At 39.4% G+C, this 22,746-nt stretch overlaps 1 protein-coding gene across 1 annotated transcript in view; it reads right to left on the bottom strand.

Moving 5' to 3' along the window:
- Positions 1 to 22,746, bottom strand: part of Ns3 (nucleostemin 3) — a 156,052-nt gene that overhangs the window by 59,435 nt on the left and 73,871 nt on the right. The window contains exon 6 of the mRNA XM_067150452.2: positions 5,401 to 5,668. Coding sequence (XP_067006553.2) covers positions 5,401 to 5,668 — 268 coding nt within the window. The remainder of the gene's footprint in view (positions 1 to 5,400; positions 5,669 to 22,746) is intronic.

Raw genomic sequence — 22,746 nt, forward strand, 5'->3', positions numbered from 1 at the left:
ATTTATAATGTCCAATAACGGACCATTTATATTGGTATTATAAATTTACTCATTCGGAACAAATATTACAGATTCCCCATGGGAATCAACATCTGTATTAGTTGCCAGTGGTATCCATTAACTTACTGTTAGGCTGCAAATGCAACAACCCTTGAGTTTTCGCATGAGAATCTGATAAAGTCTTGGATTCGGAGAAATATCTAGTCGATATTATGATGCCAATTTTAAGCTAATGGTTATTAAACACTCGGAAATGTAGAATAATTGTACAGCCGCAAGAAAATACGGCATAGGCCTAACTAAAGCCAATATTTGGCATTAGCGTGAAGACAAAGAGCTAAAAAAATTCGTACTGTAAAAAATGTATTCAGTGGTCCACAACAAGGAAGCTCTAAAGAAGTCAGATGAAATTGTGAGGTATGCGCACGAAAAACGCAAGGGCGGAATGGCCATACCGTGGCACAATAAACTCATTCGTTGACTTTCAACGTTCACGATTAGGCCTATACATCGCTAGCCGCTGAATTTGGCCGAACCCGGCAAGCGAGACGTGCGTGTAGCGGTAGCCGGTTACATCTGACGCTGCGTAAAAGTAACAGTTTTATAGACAACAAGAATAATTTCCTGATGGATCGTTGTATTGTAGAGACGCATGGAATAGGTATTGCCGGAAAATTTTCAACGGGTTCTCTTCGGTATTATCATGCCGATGTTAAGCTAATGGTTCTTAAACCCGCGGAAATAAATAATTGTGCAGCCGCAAGAAAAAAAAAAAAAATACGGCATGAAAGTCAATGTTTGGCGTCTAAAAATGCATAGGCCTACTGTACAACAAGGCATTCATATGATTTTACAAAGTTCTTTTTGAGCCTGATTTAAATTTTTGAAGGAAAAAGTGGTGTTCATCTTGGATTTGGAGAAATACGGTGCTATATGTTTTCCAGAAAGAAATTAAACATACACTTTCACGTAGTATCAGATTATGAAAAATAACAAGTAAGCCATAGTGCGGATATCATCTGCGGAAACGCAAGTTTTGAACAAAATGATTGACATTTCATACCGATTTTAATGTGCATGGGAGATTTTCCGACTTTTATACAAAAATCAGATATAACGATAATCAGTTATAAAGAGTAAATGTTTCGCTGTTATGAATTATCGCTATAATGGACTTCTACTGCGCGCACACACACACACACACACACACACACACACACACACACACACACACACACACACACACACACACACACACACGTTTATTCATAAAGAATAAACACTTCCCCGAAAAGGAGTTAGCCCTTGAGGACAAAGTATACTATATACATTTATGACTATTTAAATGATTTCTGAGAATGGATAATGAGCCTTTCAAGGCTTTGAGAACCACAGTTTTTGTTAACGACTGATAGATTGAACCTCGATCAGAATTCTTCGAAGAACTAAGGAATTGTTCCTCTCGCACCCAATCATGTTATCCAGTCTGTATTCACGTCAATACAAGGGGATAGTTTGTTCGTAGATGCTTTTCTTTTCCTCGTGCACTTCACTGGGCTGATTAGCGTGCGATTCAAAGCGAACAGTAGGATCAATAATATATTCATTGGTGTTAATTTTGAAGGCTATCGTATCAATCCTACAGGTACTGCCATTCTCCGATAATCCATGGACATCTTTGTGAACTGTGTAACCAGCGTCTCACAAAGACTGAGCGACGGAGCTTCGTACGGCATGGTGTCTAGTAAGTTGCAGTGTTTCGCCGTATGGATAGTATCCCAGGACATGAGAAATGGTTTCTATCTTGTTGTGGCAACGCTGACAACAGTTATTATCCTGGGACCTGCCTGGCACAGCTCGAACGGCTGCGACGTTAACAGTCATCTTTAAAGCATCACGCCAGTCAGTGCAAGACAGGCCATCATGGTGTATTATCCAACTGTTCGCCAAAAGTTTTACTTTAAATAAGATAAACCTTTACCCTTTTGAGGAAGCTGACACCATTTTTGAAATTCCTGATCTATCATAATTGTCTTATTTTCTCGGAATCCAAAAGACCATTTTTGGAATTTAATAAGCTGACAAGGTTAAATGTGCAGGTTTTGTAGGCATTTGTTACTCTCCTCAGAGAGATTCCTACTTCCCAAAAATATAAGGGTTGCCATTTATTTGTAGGGTAACAAGGGCACTAATCTGTTACAGGACACCTTCCCACTGTGAGCGGAAAAGTCCTAGACCTTTGAACTTCCTGTGTGTTTATATCATACCATTAGGTGTGTCGGCACGAAGCTGGAGGATTTCTTTCAGTGTGCATTTTATGATTTTGTCACTGTCTTTCAGAAATTTCAGCGGAATACAATTTAGCGCAACTGTCTGTAATGGATAAATCAATGGTGGGCATATGAAAAAATTTACGACGAACTTTTGATCAGCCTGAAGGAGAGAAGATTACAGTGACTCCAATTTGAGACGTAGATCCTGTATTGTTCTGTGTGTGTCAAAGGTAATTCTGTTCCGAAAGTTCACTCCAGGATATCTGATGGGACTCATCTTGCGATATCGCTTTTATATCTCCACCGAAGACAGACATCAGGCCGTCAGCAAGCTGACCCTCAGATATGTTGATAGACATGGATTTAGACATATTGATGTTCAAGCCTATCTCTCTGGATCATCTTATTCCTGTTTCAGTTAGATCTAGTGCAGAAGCTTTGTCTTTACAAACAATAACAGTGTCATCGGCGAATCCCAGTACTGTGAGAGGCTTCAAGACCTTCTACAAGTGGAAACCCATATTCTCTACCTATAGATTCCTCTCAAAGTTCAGTCAGAATATGGTCCGTTGAGATGTTATAAAGTGTAGGTGACAATGGTGAACCTTGCAAAATGCACTCCTCAGTTTTATGCTCTTAGTTCTCGAGTAGTTGGCTTCAATTTGGGTTGTATTGCCCTCTTGAAGGGAGAGGATTAGCTCGACAAGTTTAGACGGAGCGGCAGAATTTTCTAGAGCTCTTCTCAGATGGTCATGGCCAATGCCTTTTGGATGTCGAGAAAGACTATGGTTGCATCAGTTTTCTCGATCTTTGCCTTCGCCAGAATCTACTGTAGCAATGAAGTATTAGTTATCGTGCTGGGTGAGCCAGTGAATCCCCTTTGTGGATCAATGGTAGTGTGTTGGTCTCCGGATCCCAAGATAGCGGGTTCAAACCCAGCAGAGGTAGTCGGATTTTTGAAGGGCGGAAAAAAGTCCATTTAACACTCCATGTCGTACGATGTCGGCATGTAAAAGATCTCCGGCGGCACATTTGGTGTTTACCCGACAAAATTCATTAAATCTCAGTCACAGTCGCCCAAGAGAGTTTCCGTTTACTCGGTCTGCCATCTAGTGGGCCTAGAGTAAAAACGGAATGTCGAAATTGACGAGCAGACAGCCAGATGGCGTCAAATTGAAATGTCTGCACACGATAGCTGAGGCCATACGATTATTATTATTATGATTATCATTGAATGACATGAATTCTCTCAACCGATGATCTAGAACTCGCTCAATAACCCTAGGTAAAACTGAACAGATGGAAATGGGCCTCCAATTTGATACAACATTCTCATTCCCTGACTTATAGATCAAGACAGTTCTTGCCTTTTGAAAACATGGAGGGACATGGGACGTTATTAACATTCTTGTTGCTGTTATAGCAATAATATCACACATGTAACATCTTTCACAACCCTCATCAACACATGATCTGGTCCTGGTGATGTATAAACAGCTATACCTTTCACTGCGAAAAAGGCCTCTTCCTTTGAGATGTTGAGTTGATAGGTGTCATCCAAAGCGATTCGTTCTGATGCGGACAATGCTTGAATAATCACTTCATATACAATTGTTACTAGTTGAATAGAGAGAAGAGAAATGTTTTCAATGTCATAAATAGGAATTATGCATTGTTTTCCATTATTTCCTAGTACAATGTGAACTGCTTTTCTTTTCCGATTGTAATATTGAAATTGTGATAACTGATAGACACACTTGTCTTGTTGCCTATCTCTTTTAGATTGTCTTTCAGGATTTGACGATTTTGCTTAATTTCTCTGAATGTGTTAAGTGGTTTATATTTTTCCTCAAGGCATAAAACTTTCTGGCAGGGTGTTTAGGTCCTGGGAGGACATCAATTGCTTTCGCAAGGTAGTCTGAGAAGTCATTTACCAAATTCGAAAACTTGGAATAATTAATATCCTGGAATAGCTGTTTCCAGTTTTCCATATCAGTCTTGAATGTGCCTAAGACCATGTCCTTTGACACGAATTTTATTCTTCGTTTGTTGATCGACAATAACTTGTCTCTGGACATCTGGATGTGCTTTGCTGATGTGTACGCCCAGACCCCTGGCACCTTAAAAATACTGTCCGCAGTGTTTGCATTTTATCTTGATAACTGGGTCGTTTTGTGCAAGATTCTCTAAACCTGCAGGTGTGAGGTTAGTATTTGAATTCTCAACCATAATTATTCCTTTATTAGGAATTGGAGCACTTTGTTCACTCTTGAGTAATGACCTAAAAAGGTCAAGGATGAACTGTCATTATAGGGATGTGTTATTCTGCGAATAGGTTAGTTACATTAACAAAGTCGGCACTGAAAAGTGTGGCTTCGTTCTTAAATCTTCAGACCCAAACAAAGTCAGGTTTGTGATGCCTATGGTCATTTTTCCATCTTTCATGGCTCTTTCCATTCTTTAATATCTTTATTCTTCGAACTGTCAGTCTCCTTCCTTTTTTTTCCCTCTGCTTAGTGTTAATACATGTCAAACATTTAAACAACAATTGACACAAACAGTTTTACAATTACCAACTGCCAGGTTATGGTGCGCAGTTTGTCTTTGCAGTCTTTTACAGAAGAAAGTGTGTTGTGACAAACACAGAATGCTGAATACTTGTGCTGAGTGGTTGATTTAAATTATTCTGAATCAGTATATCAGCCATAGTGGGAATTAATGTTTCTGGTTATCTTAAGTGATGAAAAAATCTACAGAGTTGATAGATCTGTTGGACTGATCCTGCTGTGTACAGTAAGCTTTGTTTACTTAGTTCAGACACTGAAGATATAACATCACTAATTGATAGGCATCAGCACTCAAATATGTTGTGTATTTTGGAACAGACATGAAGGTTCTTATGTAGCATAAAATACCATTTGTATAGCAACAACTTTCCATGCCCTAAAATAAATTTTATACAGAGGTCTTATTATAAATCACAAGTAGAAATATCTATGTCAGTATTTTGAAAGGTCAGACAACAGTTTAACAATGACTACAGGTGAATTTCTACTTCATTATTATTCACATCTTTGAGATTACCTAACAAGTGCTAATTAATACCAAGTAAGATATCTGTACCTACATCCATATGCATTCAGCAGTTCTTCTGACGTGGGTGGTCGTGATGAATCCTCTCCTTCTGCTGGAGTGGGTATCATGATACCATAAGCATCTTCAAGCACGTGTCTTGGAATCAGACTAGCTACTAGAGTGACCGGTGGCACGTGATCCCTCATCTGGTCAATAGGCAAAATTCCATTCACCACCATCTCTGCTTTGGTGAATACAAAGCTAGGCATCACCAAACCAGGGCAATCACACAAAAGCAGGTCTTTATCCAGATATAGCGTCTGTAAGGAATACAAAACTTTTAATACTGACCCATGAGGAAAAAATTAAGTTTTACCAAATACCTAATGAAATTAAAATTTCCAGGAAAAGGAAATTATTTCCTCGAATCTGTATAAGAATATCCTCTACAGCACTAACTTCACATAGAAATTTCAGGTCCACAGTTAAGTCCCAGACAAAGGTTATATTCACACTTTTCTCCTCAACTTGAAAGTAAATAATCTACATTGTGGCGTTACAATTAATAAATAAACTTGAAATCTGTCGGTGTACGTCTTCGCATCTGTATAATATATTTGGACTTTTCGTATGTGTTGTTGGGCCGTTTGCAAGGCCCATTTGACATTCCTAGGTTGGTAACATAGTGCCTTCAATTGCCTGAAGTGTACATTAACGTGACCTATCGGCGCGCTATGGAACCAGTAGTGAGTTTGAACGCTGTTAGACAGATAGCGCCTGACTCGACTTTCACACCTGTGCTCCGTGCGCTGGGCAGTCTGATTACGACCGCCGGCTTGCTTGACGGCATTTTTGAACTGACTGGTGTCAGACGGCTTGTAATGCCTACGTTATATTGCAGGATGCATTTACTTCCCACGGGAGTAGGATAAAACAGTGTGGTGAATCCCTTGCAAGGGATTAGTTGTACATATAAATATTTATTGTATTTTAATTTGATGTAAAGTATGTAGCAGTTAAGGTTGAGTTAATTTAGTCGTGTGACATGGTGTTGCTCGTTGCATGGTTCACTTACAAATTAGTTTGTGTTTGTGTTCGTCATTCATGTAAGTACTACTTCTTTTTATTTGTGGATATGTTTGCTAAATTTTGTGGGCGCCTTGTTGTGTGAACTACTTATTTTTGTGAGGCGTAGTTTAGGTCTGTTCTTTTCGCCATGTGCTCTTGTATATTGGAGCCGTTGTATGTGCACTGTTACGTCCGTTAAACCCAGTGTTTGTTTGGGTCTTTTCCATTTTATTTTTCATATTTATTATTTTATTTCTGCTTAATTTGGTGTGTTTCTTGTGACGTTCCCTTCATTCTTGTGTTTCATTTGAATTATTGCTGCCGTGCTTGTAAATTCTGCCGGTGTGCGACGTTATATTATATTATGACTTCTTGTTCTATATTTTTCTTCATTTGATTTTGGGTTCGTTTCTCCTCAGTAAGGGAACTTTTGAATGGTGCATCGAGCAACCTCCATTGACACTAATTTTCCCAAATAGTATATTATTATTATTATTATTATTACATATTTTGCCAGACAAGTATATTTTGGACAATTTGTGACAACATTTTGTTGTTATTCATTTTACGAGTAATGTTTCTGTAGTATGTAAGGACATTGATAATGGAAGGCTTATTACGTTCATCTTTCTTGCTTTGTTGGGTTCCCTTATCTCTTCTATCCATTGCTGTTGTCATTGTTGGTTACTGGTTCTTATCTCTGTCTGCTCGTTACGTAACCGTTGTATTATTATTATTATTATTATTATTATTATTATTATCTTATCGCATGGGAGTCTGCTTCTGTATTCCGTGGGGTTAGGCCCATTGTTATTGCTCTCCTACGAGTGTGTTTTTGAGTATGTGATTCCTAATTTTGGTATTACCTGACCGGTTCTCTCTTCAAGTGTCCGGCAGATGAACTATGTCTCCTCGTTTCCTTCTGTTGGTGGTTTTATTTTGGTGATGCTAAATTTTACTATGTTATTCAGTTCTTTTTTGGGGATTGCTATGTGACTGGTATTTTTGGCCAGTGATGCCCTTGTAATTTATTCGGGCGACGCGTTTTCCATTTTCTACTATGCGTTCTGTGTTCGAACCTTCCACTAATAATGATCCTTAGAAAATTAATTTATTTTAAATGTAGATATCGGGTAAAATGATATATTTAGGTTTATTTATGGAGCTCCTTTATTAATTAGGTCCCTTAGGTTCGTATTTCATTTTCTAAAATATTATGTTTTTGTTGATTTAGTACAATTTACCTAAATTATTTATTTATTTATTTAGTTATTCATATTAAGAGAGAGTATATTTATTGTTAAAAACCTCACCTTAGTATTTACAAATTATGTTTTTCTTTACCAAGCAAAAATTTACCAAACTTATTTTAATTCTTATTTACCAAGCACTAAATTTACATACATACATTATCATTATAGACTGTTATGCCTTTCAGCGTTCAGTCTGCAAGCCTCTGAGAATTTACTAAACGTCGCCACAATCCCTGATTTGCAACTAGTGTTGTGGCTTCATTTAGTTCTATACCTCTTATCTTTAAATCGTTAGAAACAGAGTCTAACCATCGTCGTCTGGGTCTCCCTCTACTTCTCTTACCCTCCATAACAGAGTCCATTATTCTCCTAAGTAACCTATCCTCCTCCATTCGCCTCACATGACCCCACCACCAAAGCCGGTTTATGCGTACAGCTTCATCCATCGAGTTCATTCCTAAATTTGCCTTTATCTCCTCATTCCGAGTTCCCTCCTGCCATTGTTCCCACCTGTTTGTACCAGCAATCATTCTTGCTACTTTCATGTCTGTTACTTCTAACTTATGAATAAGATATCCTGAGTCCACCCAGCTTTCGCTCCCATAAAGCAAAGTTGGTCTGAAAACAGACCGATGTAAAGATAGTTTTGTCTGGGAGCTGACTTCCTTCTTACAGAATACTGCTGATCGCAACTGTGAGCTCACTGCATCAGCTTTACTACACCTTGATTCAATCTCACTTACTATATTACCATCCTGGGAAAACACACAACCTAAATACTTGAAATTATCGACCTGTTCTAGCTTTGTATCACCAATCTGACATTCAGTTCTGTTGAATTTCTTAACTACTGACATCAATTTAGTCTTCGAGAGGCTAATTTTCATACCATACTCATTGCACCTATTTTCAAGTTCCAAGATATTAGACTGCAGGCTTTCGGCACAGTCTGCCATTAAGACCAAGTCGTCAGCATAGGCCAAACTGCTTACTACATTTCCACCTAACTGAATCCCTCCCTGCCATTTTATACCTTTCAGCAGATGATCCATGTAAACTACAAACAGCAAAGGTGAAAGATTACAGCCTTGTCTAACTCCTGTAAGTACCCTGAACCAAGAACTCATTCTACCATCAATTCTCACTGAAGCCCAATTGTCAACATAAATGCCTTTGATTGATTTTAATAATCTACCTTTAATTCCATAGTCCCGCAGTATAGCAAACATCTTTTCCCTCGGTACCCTGTCATATGCTTTCTCTAGATCTACGAAACATAAACAACTGCCTATTCCTCTCGTAGCATTTTTCAATTACCTGGCGCATACTGAAAATCTGATCCTGACAGCCTCTCTGTGGTCTGAAACCACACTGGTTTTCATCCAACTTCCTCTCAATGACTGATCGCACCCTCCCTTCCAAGATGCCTGTGAATACTTTGCCTGGTATACTAATCAATGAGATACCTCGATAGTTGTTGCAATCCTTCCTGTTCCCTTGCTTATAGATAGGTGCAATTACTGCTTTTGTCCAATCTGAAAGTACCTTACCAACACTCCATGCTAATTTTACTACTCTATGAAGCCATTTCATCCCTGCATTCCCACTATACTTCACCATTTCAGGTCTAATTTCATCTATTCCTGCTGCCTTATGACAATGGAGTTTATTTACTATCCTTTCCACTTCCTCAAGCATAATTTCACCAACATTTTCCTCCTCCCCATGAGCTTGACTGTTTGCAACACTACCATGATGATTTCCTTTTACATTGAGAAGATGTTCAAAATATTCCCTCCACCTCTCCAGTGATTCCCTGGGATCTGTTATGAGTTCACCTGAATTACTCAAAACACTGTTCATTTCCTTTTTCCCTCCCTTCCTAAGATTATTTATTACTGTCCAGAAAGGTTTCCTTGCTGCTTGACCAAGCCTTTCCAGGTTATTACCAAAATCTTCCCATGACTTCTTTTTGGATTCAACAACTATTTGTTTCGCTCTGTTTCTTTCATCTACGTACAAATCCCTGTCTGCCTCGGCCCTTGTTTGGAGCCATTTCTGATAAGCCTTCTTTTTACATTTACAGGCTGCTCTCACTTCATCATTTCACCAAGATGTTCGCCTTTTCCCATCTTTACACACAGTTGTTCCTAGGCATTCCCTTGCTGTTTCTACTACAGCATCACTGTATGCCACCCATTCACTTTATATATCCTGAACCTGCTTACTGTCTACTGTTCGAAACTTCTCACTAATCATATCCATGTACTTCTGTCTAATTCCCTCGTCCTGGAGATTTTCTACCCTTATTCGTTTGCAGACAGATTTCTTTCTCTACCCTAGGCCTAGGGATACTTAGTTCACTACAGATCAGATAATGGTCTGTATCATCGAAAAATCCCCGAAAAACTTGTACATTCCTAAAAGATTTCCTGAATTCAAAGTCTGTTAAGATATAGTCTATTATGGATCTGGTACCCCTAGCCTCCCATGTGTAGCGGTGAATAGCCTTATGCTTGAAGAATGTATTCGTAACAGCTAAACCCATACTAGCACAGAAGTCCAGCAAACGCTTCCCATTCCCATTAGCTTCCATATGTTCCCCACATTTACCAATCACCCTTTCGTATCCTTCAGTTCTATTCCCAACTCTCACATTGAAATCGCCCATTAGCACTATTCTATCCTTGCTGTTGACCCTGACCACGATGTCACTCAATGCTTCATAAAACTTGTCAACTTCATCCTCATCTGCACCCTCACATGGTGAATTCACGGACACAATTCTTGTCCTAATTCCTCCCACTGACAAATCTACCCACATCATTCGCTCACTTACATGCCTAACAGAAACTATGTTGCGTGCAATGGTATTCCTGATAAAGAGCCCTACCCCAGACTCTGCCCTTCCCTTTCTAACACCCGTCAAGTACACTTTATAATCTCCTATCTCTTCCTCATCTCCCCTTACCCGAATATCACTTACTCCTAGCACATCCAGATGCATCCTCTTTGCTGACTCAGCAAGTTCTACCTTCTTTCTTCCATAAGCCCCATTAATATTGATAGCTCCCCATCGAATTCCATTTCGTTCGCCAAATTGTTGCCAAGGAGTCCCTCACCTGTCAAATGGGAGTGGGACTCCATTACTCCCATAGGTCCGAGGCTTGCTTAAAGTGTTCTGAGCTCGGTAAATTCATGAAGCAGGATGCTGACCTACTTGCACATAGTCCAAGTGAGGATCTCTCCTCTAACGGGTTATGGACCACCGGTGAATTGTGTAGTCCTAGCCGCCTGAGCACAAGGAGGGCCACGACTCAGAATATGTCCGAGATGCCCACTCCCATTCCATAGCAACTGGTATCCCGACTCTCAGGAGCACTTACTAGGCCACTCAGCCGTTGCCCATGGTTCACGAACTAGGACGTGACTACAGTAACCCACAAACATGAACCATTAAATTTAACCCAAATTATTTTAAAAGGGTATTGTAGATATGACTTAGCCCTATGAATTTATTTTCATTCACTTGAAACTTAAGTTTTTTTTTGCTAGACAATGAATCCTTTTCATATAGTTATTTGGTACTAATGATGTAATAGTTTGTAGTGATGTTTGAGTTAATTATAGTATTGTTTTTTTTTTAAAGGGTATACGTGTTTTCTTGTAGATGCTTGTTCTGGTTCCCCTTGTTGATTCCACCCCTTTGTTTCCTTGGGAAATGGGTCCCTTTGTGTTATATATTCAGTATTCCACAATTGTTTTAATTTTTATTTTGGGTGTTTTGGTTGCATTTTAATTTTATTGCTTCCTTGTTGTGATACGCTTTCCCCATGGTGTCACTAGCCGGACACCATTTTATTATCACTTGTGGAAGGGGCGTGTCAACATATGTAAAATAACATATCCTGACTGACTGACAGATTCATCATCACCGAGGCAAAACTACTGGACATAAAGAAATGAAATTTTGAGAATATATTTATATTACAATGTAGGTGCTCGCTAAGGAAGGATTTTTGGATATTGCATCGCTAAGGGGGTGAAAAGGGGGGTGAATTTTTAAAATGAGTACCTATATCTCAAAAACTTAACGGCTTAAAGATGTGAAATGCCGGGCTGAGTGACTCAGACGTTGAGGTGCTGGCCTGCTGACCCCAACTTGGCAGGTTCGATCCTGACTCAGTCCGGTGGTATTTGAAAGTGCTCAAATACGCCAGCCTCGTGTTGGTAAATTTACTGGCAAATAAAGAACTCCCGCGGGACTAAATTCCGGCACCTCGGCGTCTCTGAAAGCCGTAAAGTAGTTAGTGGGACGTAAAGCACATATTATTATTATTATTATTATTATTATTATTATTATTATTATTTAAAGATGTGAAAACTGGTATTTAGAATCTCCTTTAAAAGTAGGGAAACACATATATATTTGTTTGCTGAAAACCCTCTTAAGAGTGGTGAAAAAAGGTGAAAAACTGATTAATACCTTTCATCAAGATATTTATACCTCAAAAACTGAATATGTTAGTCATGACAATTAGTATTTGGAATCTCATTCAAAAATAAACACACATTCTTTTGTTTTAAAAAAATCGAATTTTGGAGGGGTGGGATGAGTAAATGGATTGAAAAATGAGTTGAATTGTTTGACAATACTTATATCTCAAAAACAAAGGTGTTACTGGCAAGAAAACTGGTATTTGGAATCTCCTTTATCAAAAATAAAGTCACACACATTTTGTGGCAGGGGAGGGGGGGTAGGTGGATTCAACATAACAGGGTGTAAGAGGAGTTTCTCTTCATGAGGATACAAATAAGAACTGGGCTTAAAACAATATACCCCTAAGGGGGTGTAACTGGCACGTGAGGAATGGTGAGAAGAATATGCATTTATATACAACCATTTTTATTATGAAGTTAAAATTTCAAATGATATCCTAGGTGTTAAATAACAGAAGGTTTGAAACAAATTTAACCGCGGTTAAATGCAGGTTAAGATCTGAAAACAAATATATTAATTCCTTCCTCTGAATTGGTTTCACGTACGAAGACAAAATTCCAAACAGCGGTGTATATTTTAAATCCTAGGTGTGAAATAGGAAATATTTTTTAACATTCCACCCCCTAAAGTGTTAAATGAGGTTAGCTCCGTAAACAAAATTATTCAACCTTTCAAAATCATAAGACGTACAAAGTTGTAATTTTACGAGAAGGGTCTTTATATCCTAGGCATAAAATATCATATACTTCAAAATATTTCTCCCCTAAGGGGATTAGATAATGGTTGAAATCTCAAACAATATCCATTCTTCCGAAACTGTTTCAAACAAATTTTTTGTTTTATGAAGGGTGGTCTTCTACATCCTAGATGTTAATAAATATTTTAAAACATTCACCCCTTAAAAAGAATTCATTCCTCCATTACTGTTCAACGTACAAAATAAAAATTTCACACGTTGGTCGCTTTTATATCCTAGATGTTAAATAAGATAGGGTTTATAACATTCAAATTCTTCCGTATGAGGTTCAAATGAGTGTCAGATCAGAAAATAAATAATCAATACCCCAAAACAATTTGATGTACGGACTGAGGGCGTACTGTACAGGCTCAGCTGACAGTGGATTCTCCAAATCGTAAAAGTTAAAATACGTAATAACCTTCAGTTTAAAACAGTAACAAAGCACGGGTATCTTGAAAGTTTAATATATTTCTGTGTTAATGTCAATGGCTAAGTTCATTAGCCATTGACCTTTTGTTACAAAGATAGTCTTATAACAGCCAAGATCAGTGGCACTGAAGGTGTCTGAACACCACAATTCTAAGTTGTTGGCTTCTGGCACATACAAGGACTTGTGCAGAACAACATTCTGCCACCTCATCATCTATAAATCTGCTGAATTGTTGGGTTGCCCATAAAAAAATAATTTTTTTGTCATTCGATAATGACAAATACACCATAATTTAATATTTCTTTATAACTGAAAATCGTATATTATATTAGATACCTTCTTACATTTCCAGGCCCCCACAAGCACAGAAAGAACCATAAACAATAATTTTTTTTTTTGCTAGTTGCTTTACGTCGCACCGACACAGATAGGTCTTATGGCGACGATGGGATAGGAAAGGGCTAGGAATGGGAAGGAAGCAGCCGTGGCCTTAATTAAGGTACAGCCCCAGCATTTAGCTGGAGTGAAAATGGGAAACCACGGAAAACCATATTCAGGGCTGCCGACAGTGGGGTTCGAACCTACTATCTCCCGAATACTGGATACTGGCCGCACTTAAGCGACTGCAGCTAACGAGCTCGGTAACAATATATATACTTTTGTTTGAGTTTCATTTTTATTTTTCATTAAAGTTAAATGAAACCAGAGTATCTTCAAAATGGCTGTTAACTCATTGCGGACCGTGGACGGCGTAAGACGTTTAAGCTTGCTCCTATGCTGCGGGCCGTGGACGGCGTAAGATGTTTAATGTTCCGCGCAAAGCAATGCTGTTTATAATCGTCATCAATGCATTCTTACACCTTAGTCAGCGTTACTGGTTGTAGCAGGAAGTTGGTTACCTTTTTGAGATAACCCTCGCGTTGAATGGGCTCATGTTTATCTTGGTTGTTTTACCGGGAATATCTCAGCACTTCCTCGAGCGTCAAGACGGTATTTGAGATTACAATGCAGTGCGTCGTTCTTACCGAGTGTAGTATAACGGCTTATAAAAGAAAGTTTCTTACGGGAGATTAATTATTAGATTTGTTAACAATGATTATTCTGGTGATGAACTTATTCCTGAAATAGACTCGGTGAAAGTGAGAGTGACGAGGAAATTCCGATTCCCAAATCAGATAGGCCTATAGAGAAAAGTGAAGTGCCTGATATATATCATCCTAGTTATTGTCCACCCGTTCCGCCATTTACAGAGAATTCAGGTATAAACGTTCAAATAGAAAATAAGCAGGATATTTTGAGTTACGCGAGTATTTTCATGAATGACGAATTTTATCAGTATATGTGTGAGCAGACCAATCTATATGTGAGTCAAGCGATAAGTGCGGTGCCCCGGCCTTTCACAAAAAATTCGATCATGTAATCGTGGAAACCGATTAGTCCAAAATCCTGATATAAATATGTACTGGTCCGAACACCCTGTTTTTCATACTCCGATATTTTCTAATACAATGTTCCGAATACGCTTCATGTTCTTTCATTTCTTCACTTCGGTGACAGTAATTATTATGCCGAAAGTACAGATAGGCTGTATAAAATTAGACGTATTTTGGAACCTGTGACACCAGATATCAAACCATAAATATTTACTAGAGGTAAGCACAAAGTATCATATTTCTAACATTTATAGTTTTGGAGTAATTGTAAATTGTATTAAGTGATGCACGTCAAGAGGGCCGGGCATGAAAATGGCTGGTCCAGGCATTCAAGTGTACCGCTCAGAAGCAGGTACTGAACGTGTTAAGGTCCATGATAAACATTCTAGTATGGTTAACTCCCTGGATGAACGTAATTCCAATCTGTCTAATAAGTTTAATCAATTGTTGTCCACCGAGCTCGATAGCTGCAGTCGCTTAAGTGCGGCCAGTATCCAGTAATCGGGAGATAGTGGGTTCGAGCCTCACTGTCGGCAGCCCTGAAGATGGTTTTCCATGGTTTCCCATTTTCACACCAGGCAAATGCCGAGGCTGTACCTTAATTAAGGCCACGGCCGCTTCCTTCCACTTCCTAGGCCTCTCCTATCCCATCGTCTCCAAAAGACCTATCTGTGCCGGTGCGATGTAAAGCAAAAAAATTAAAAAATAAAAAAATAAAAAAATAGTCGTCCGGATCTGCGAATGGAAGGAGTGACTATCCTCCCCCATAAATATCCATACAGAACAAGACCCCAACAAGTCTTCTGAAAGTGGGGAACAGATTCAACCACAACAAGCTTCTGGCCCATACGAACAAATCGTAAACCCCATTAGTAATCCACAACATCTTTCTCTCTTTTTATCAGTAAACGGACTTTTGAACCTCCTCAAGCTCTGGTGCCCTCTCCGATCACATCACCAGGCTTTAGTAGTTTTTCCCCACCCATTAGCCATGTTGCTTAAGGGCATTTCGAATTCTACTAATGATGAGATAGCATTTCTAAGATTTCTTGTAGAATTTCAGGACCATGCCGTAGTGTTTGCCCTCCCGCATTAACACATGTTACAGATTATTTACCCCTACTCTGTTGGTGGCCTCTCAGATAAAATCGTCAAGGCCATCACAGAAAGAAGTTCAATCGAAACTTTTCATGCTCATCTATTAGCAAATTTTATCCCTGCAAGACCTTTGTCATTGCTAGTTCAAAAATAATACCGAGTCCAAAGGCTAGATGAAAATCTAGCAGATTTCATGTAAGACAAATTCTACACCAGAGTACAGTATTTGCCTTACATTATTCTGAAAGTCAAATAGTACAGACCTTTATTGAAGGGATTTCTCCATCGTACGGATCGTACTTATATTTAGCTTCCCGCCCACAAACATTTTCTGAACTACAGGCTATGTCCGTGACCGCAGGAGTGAGATATGCAGATACTCTGCGAGTCGCTAGGGAACCACTACCGTCTTCTAATAGTTCTCGGCCACCATCTCGCCAAACCTTCTCTCCCCACAAATGTTATGCGTGTCTATAGACTGAGCATCTTGGGAATAAGTATCCTCTTGTAAAAACTAATGGACTTAGGGATGGAGCAGGGTCGTCTCAAGGATGTTTCAAGTGTGGGTCGTTCTCACATATCGCTAATAGTACACGTTGTTCTACGTCTGGTTCTACCCCTGCTAACCAAAACAATAGAAAATGACTAGCGTGCCCAGCTGAGTCATAATGAACCGGTCACGCCACTTTTAGACTCAGGAAGTGTTAGCTCCATTATTTCTGAAGATTGCTATTCCAAAATTAAAAGTTTCTTGTAAATTTCCAGAATACTGTTTTTCTTCTGTTAAATGTGTTTCGGCAAATTCTTCCCCTCTAGAAATTTTAGGATTTATTCATGCTAAAATTCGTACTTCTAAATTTACATGGAAGTTTAAGATGTTTGTTGCCAAACATTTGTCATGTCCCGTGATATTAGGGGCAGATTTCATGTCATATTCTGGTCTTGTGCTAGATCTTCAAAGTAAATCCTGCACATTCAAATTTACGAGTAATTTCAATATACCCCTTTTAAAATGTAACACTGTGTCATCTTCTATGATTTCGCCTATCCAGAGTGAGATGTCGTTAGACCTTAGACATCTACCCGAGGATCAGGTTGATTGCATTCGGAAATTATGTCAGTCATTTCCCTGTGTTTTCGGAAACTCTTAGTGTCACTGATTTAACTGAATGCAAGATCGAGGTGACAAATTCGGTTCCTCCATACAGGTTGTCACCACCTAAAATGAAGGCCCTTAAGGAAATCATAGATCAAATGTTGAAAGATGGTATCACTCGACCTTCAAAGTCAGTGTATTCTTCACCCATTTTTCCGGTGCCGAAACCTCAAGGCGGCTTACAATTAGTACTCCTTCCTGACTTGCATTCATGTTTTTCTTGGTTTCATAAGGCTAAGTTCTTCACCATCCTATATCTTAACCAAGCATATAATCAGATACCTCTGGCAGAACAATCGAAACATCTGACTGCTTTCTCTACAGAATGGAACCTGTATGAATACAACCGCCTGCCTTTCGGGCTCCCCACTTGTGTGGCTGTTCGTAACAGGCTGCTAGATAGGGTCTTCTCCGATATTAAATTTGAATATCTATACCATTATCTAGATGATGATATTTTCTCCAAGACCTTTGACGAACGCTTAGTTCATCTAGAGGAAGCTCTAAATCACCTTCGTAAGACTGGATTGACAGTTAAGTTGTCAAAGGTATCATTTGCTAAACCACCTATGTCCTTCTTAGGACACATTGTGTCGCCTGAAGGAGTTTCAGTCGATCATTCCAGAACACATGCCATTCGTAATTTTAAGCCTCCCAAAGATGTTAAAGGGGTTCCTAGATTCATCGGAATGGTGAATTTCTCTTCTCCCCCAATTTTGCTAATACGGCGGAACCCCTAAACTTCCTCCGTAGGAAAGGTGTCAAGTTTGAATGGGGGCCATCGCAGCAAGCTGCGTTCGAGGATTTGAAGTTAGCTCACTGTAACACCCCAGTCTTGGCAATACCAGATTTCTCAAGGAAATTCATTGTACAGAGAGACGCCTTGTCATCTGTGGACGCTGCGGTTCTTCTTCAGGAATCAAAACTTTGGAGGCAGCCAATTGCTTATGTGTCTAGGACCTTATCTCAAGAAGCCAAATACTCTATATACAAGTTAGGACTGACTGTCGTATTTGTTATGGAAAAATTCAGTCTTTATTCTGAAAATATTAAGTTTGAATTAGAGACCAACAATCAGGCTCTGAGCTGGGTTTTGGCTAGGCCCCGTCGTACAGGGCGAATCGCCCGGTGGGCATTACAGCAATTCAATTTGATGTGCGACACATTCGGGGATCCGAGGATGTGGTCGCATATGGACTAAGCGGTATGTTTTCTGGTGAGGTTGATTCCATTGAGCTGGAGAAAAGTTCTATTTCCATACCTGCCTGTGTTAGTGCCATTTTGACTGATGCCCCTATGTTATTCCACGACAATGAAAAATATCCAGTGCTGGCTCCGATTATGGAAACCTTTTCTTCTGGGAAACATGTTGTCCCTTATATTTTGAGGAATGGGGATCTGTGTTGCCCTTCGAGGCACAACCAAAAGATGAAAGTTTTAGTGCCAGATGTTCTTGTGCCTATGATCTTCAAGTACTACCATGAGACCCCATTAGAAGGACATTTAGGCATCTTCAAAACTAGAGAAAAAATTAGAGAAATGTTCATGTGAAAGAGTATGGACAGCGAGATTAGGGAAATGGTCAAAGCATGTAAATCTTGTTTGATTAGCAAGCCCATGTTATCTACTAAGGTAGGGCTGACGTCATCTCACCCTATGGAGCGACTGTACATATAGTAATTGCCACGTAAGGAAATACCCCAGAAAGTAAATATCGCCGCCCGATGCTCTTCTTTTCTCTTTTTTGTAATGGCTGATCACTGCTGCCAACCTGCCTGGTTACATATTAAAATCACCAGACATAACCATAACAAGCTAACCTCAATGTAAACACCGATAATGAATGTTTCCCTACCCTAGTAAATGATAAAAGATGAAATAAATCAAGATAATTATGAATATCTCCTCAATGAGGAATTAAGGAAATAAACACACTTTCTCACTTAAATTATCTGTCTTTATTTTGATATACAGTAGGCGTACTATAACCACATTCTTGAAAAGAGGGGCGTGTTAAACGATGCAATTTATTTAATAAGTCTTTGCAGTGTGATTTTCGAAAATTCCAGACATCCAATGACTTCCCTTTCTTTTGCGCGAATATTTCCTCCTCTCTTCAATACCGGTAACCAGTAAGGAGAGAGATTATTGGGCATATTTTCAGCCTGCAGGCTGGTTATATCTTCAAGCTTATCAGGAAACATATAGGAATACTAATGTGCCAAGCTCCGTGAACAGAATTTAGGTCAGCTTTCAAGTTCACTGCGGATTTGAAAATAATAATGTTATAAGTTCTTCTGCCAAAATTTCGTCCCGCAAGAGTTATTTCATGTACCGGTAGATCTAGACATGAGACTGACGTATTTGAGCACTTTCATCATTTCACACAAACTATGTTATTAAATGCATTATCCGAACATGCCACAATCCTACTTACCTGGTATTAGCCAAATAGATTTACAATCCCACAGAAAAAGAAAATATGCTTTAAATATTCTCGCAAATGTATCACTAGTGACTTTAACGGCGATGCGGTGGCAACACGCACTTCACGCTAGAGCAGTGATTGAACGTTGCCAACGTGCCAGATTAACGGTAAATGTAAGACGTCGTATCGGCAAGTAGGGTCCCTAAACTGTATGGTTACCGACACTGAAAAAGACCCAACAGCAAGAAAAGTAAAACCATAAATCAATATCTTAATATTACAGGGGAGAAAGGGTAAGGTTGCACCCTTAGGGTACGTCCTTACACGGAGAGGACTATAGATTATGTTGGGCCTTTCGATCAATCTAACGGAAATGGGAATAAATTCATCCTTGCACGTGTAGATGGTTTCACACGCTTCTCATGGCTGTTTCCGACTAGGCTAGCCACCGCTCAGTCCACTATTCTTGTCTCATTTTTTTTGCATCTTTTGGACCTTGTCAGTAAATTGTTTCTGATAACACTAAGGCGTTCACCTCTAATTTACTTCATAAATTCTGTTTTGATCCATCCATCTCGCATATCATGACGTCAGCAATCTACCCACAGCCATCTCTAGCTGAGCGGGTGAATCGCAATCTTTGATCTACCCTGATCGCTTTCCACCATGAAGATCATTCTCGTTGGGACACTTCATTGCGCTGGTTATCATTTGCTTTTAACTCTGCCATTCACGAGTCACACAAGTTTTCGCCCACATCTCTGATGCTTAAGTTTGTTCCCAACACTCCTTTGTCCAATTTGTGGTCGATCAATGAGGTTTTTCCACAGACATCAGGGATCTGTGGAGAAAGGCCAAAAATAATCTTAAAACCTCTCATGAGAAAGTGAAAGAGATATAATCATGGACGGGGACCCACCAATTTAAAATTTGGAAACCAAGTCATGGTTAAAAATTTTGTTCCAGCAGACAAGCTTGCCCTCAGATTTTACGGACCTTGCATTATACTCGATTTTTTAAACTCTGGTCATCCTCTTGGTGAGCAACCCTGAAACAGAATTTTTCGTGTTAATCTGTCCGAAGTAAAACCTGTGTGAATTCAGTTGCTTTTCATTAAAGGCCACCAAGTGATGGCATTGTTGATTTAATTATATTTCTTTCCTTAGAGTCTTATAAGTTTTGGTCAAGCAAGTTTAAATAGGGGGGCCTTCTGCCCCTGTCGATGGTGAAAATTTGTAGGTATGTAAGTTATTTTCAAACTTTGTTGTAATAAATTTTATGAAAACCTTCCCTTCAATAATTTCTTTTCCTATCTGTCATTATCACCCCTGCCTCCAAAACCGAGCCAGATCTTCCGTCCACTCGTCCTACAAGCTGCCAACCTTAACAGCTACAGTCTATAAATAAGTTACCATCACCCAGAAATTCAATTGTTTACAGTGCCCTACTTTCACCAGAGGCCACGTCACAACACATGGCGAGGGATGTCGGCGCAGAGTATGGGCCCACCTCGTTCAGGGCATATCTCCTTAACGGCCAATAAATTTCCAATTTCTTTGCAATCATTTAAGAAAACGCTAGGAAAACAACATATAGGGAATCTGCCACATGGGCGACTGCCCTAAATGCAGATCAGTAGTGATTGAAACAGTTGAAACAGTCATCATTAGGAACAGCTTGGAAGCTGAACCCCAACCGCCCACTCCATCATTGGGCAGAACTATGCTACTTGGCCCTTGGTGGCCATAGCCTCAGCTGCTCCTCTCAAGGTACCGGGAGTAAGGTATCTGAGGGTACTTGGGGGGTACGGGCGACCCCATACTGATATCAGCGGTGGCGGCCGCTCTTGCCGCCAAACTTGGGCATAACCGAGCAAACTTCTACGACTTCACCAACTATATCAATATTTTCCTCAAAAAAACAATTGGAATAGACTCTCCTTCAAGAAATTTTCTAACTTTGATCTATAATTTCAAATATTCTTAGCTGCAAGATTTCAAATCTGTTCAGACTGTGGTAAAACCTTAGCAGGTGGAGGTCTGTACTGGGGGTACACCTTTCCGTCCAGTTGAACTGCGTGCCTTCTAGAAGGCCATCTGTGCTGTGAATACTAAACTATGTATCTGAAGATACTTGGACCTTTAATCTTTACGTCTCTACTATCGGCCTATGTGCACCCTCTGGCAAGAGGACAGACAATTTTTAAGGGAATTTTCAACTTCAAATATTGGTAAAGCTTAAGTGTTTGTAGATTGTTTCTTTTTGTGTGCTAAGGTTACCAGCACTTCTACGGCTTCCTCCTTCCTTTAGTTGTTAACTAATCAGGAATTTTTGTGTATATTTTTCTAGCCAATTAAAATTTGGGGCGTGTACAGGCATTCTGCCTAGCTCAAGAGAGTTCTGGAACTTTCCCCTCTGAGTTGCTATAAAAGCTGGGCGCTTTAGGGTCGTATTGTCATCTTCATTGCTCTGGTCTAGTGTGGGTGTACGGTGTAATGGGGGGCAGGGGCAGCCTTGCCGCCGTCATCGGAAGGTCCAACAACTCAACGTAATGGCAGATATCTCTTGACATATAATAGCTCCAGGCAGTTAACTTGAGGGGAAGTTCAAACTTCTTTCATTAATATAAAATTCTAAAGACTTACTTTAAATAAAATTTTTGGCAAGTCTAAGGTAAAAACTAAGAAAATGTTAGGTTTTGGTCTACCCAATTCATCATGGGTGGACCAAAACCTAACATTGTTTCTTAGTTTTAACTGTATCAATACAGATCTATATGACGAAGTTTGTAAATTGTAAGTCTAAGAACTCTGTTGAAATCCCTGCTGGGAAATACATAAATTTAGAGAATAAAGAGTGTTCACCCTCTATTCTCACTCAACTTGGTATGGTGTGACTAAGATTTTCAAAACCTTTAAATTCTTAACACTGTTTTGGAACTTAATATTTCGCATCTAGTCACCCCTCTGTAGTATAGGCTTAGCCTCTGCAATTTTGAGTCATAAGCCCATGTAGGATTTTAAGCGTCTTTCAAGAGGAGTGCAAGTGTTTTGCCTCCTAGCATTTTGTTCATGGCCGATCATCTTAAACATTTTATTTTGTACTTTAAGGGCATTTACAATGGGCACTCATTGCCCCTGCTTAAACTCTCATTTATAGACAAGTGTGTAACAGACTGCAGAGCAGAAAAGACAGTAAGCACAGTTTTTGAAGTGTAAATTTGGCAAGAAGCGTGTGCCTGAGAGGCTGGACTTTAGTAAAATTTTGGAGCTCAGTTTCCTAGAATGCAAAT

The sequence above is a fragment of the Anabrus simplex genome, chromosome 6 (assembly GCF_040414725.1).
Source record: "Anabrus simplex isolate iqAnaSimp1 chromosome 6, ASM4041472v1, whole genome shotgun sequence".
Lineage (NCBI taxonomy): Eukaryota > Metazoa > Arthropoda > Insecta > Orthoptera > Tettigoniidae > Anabrus > Anabrus simplex.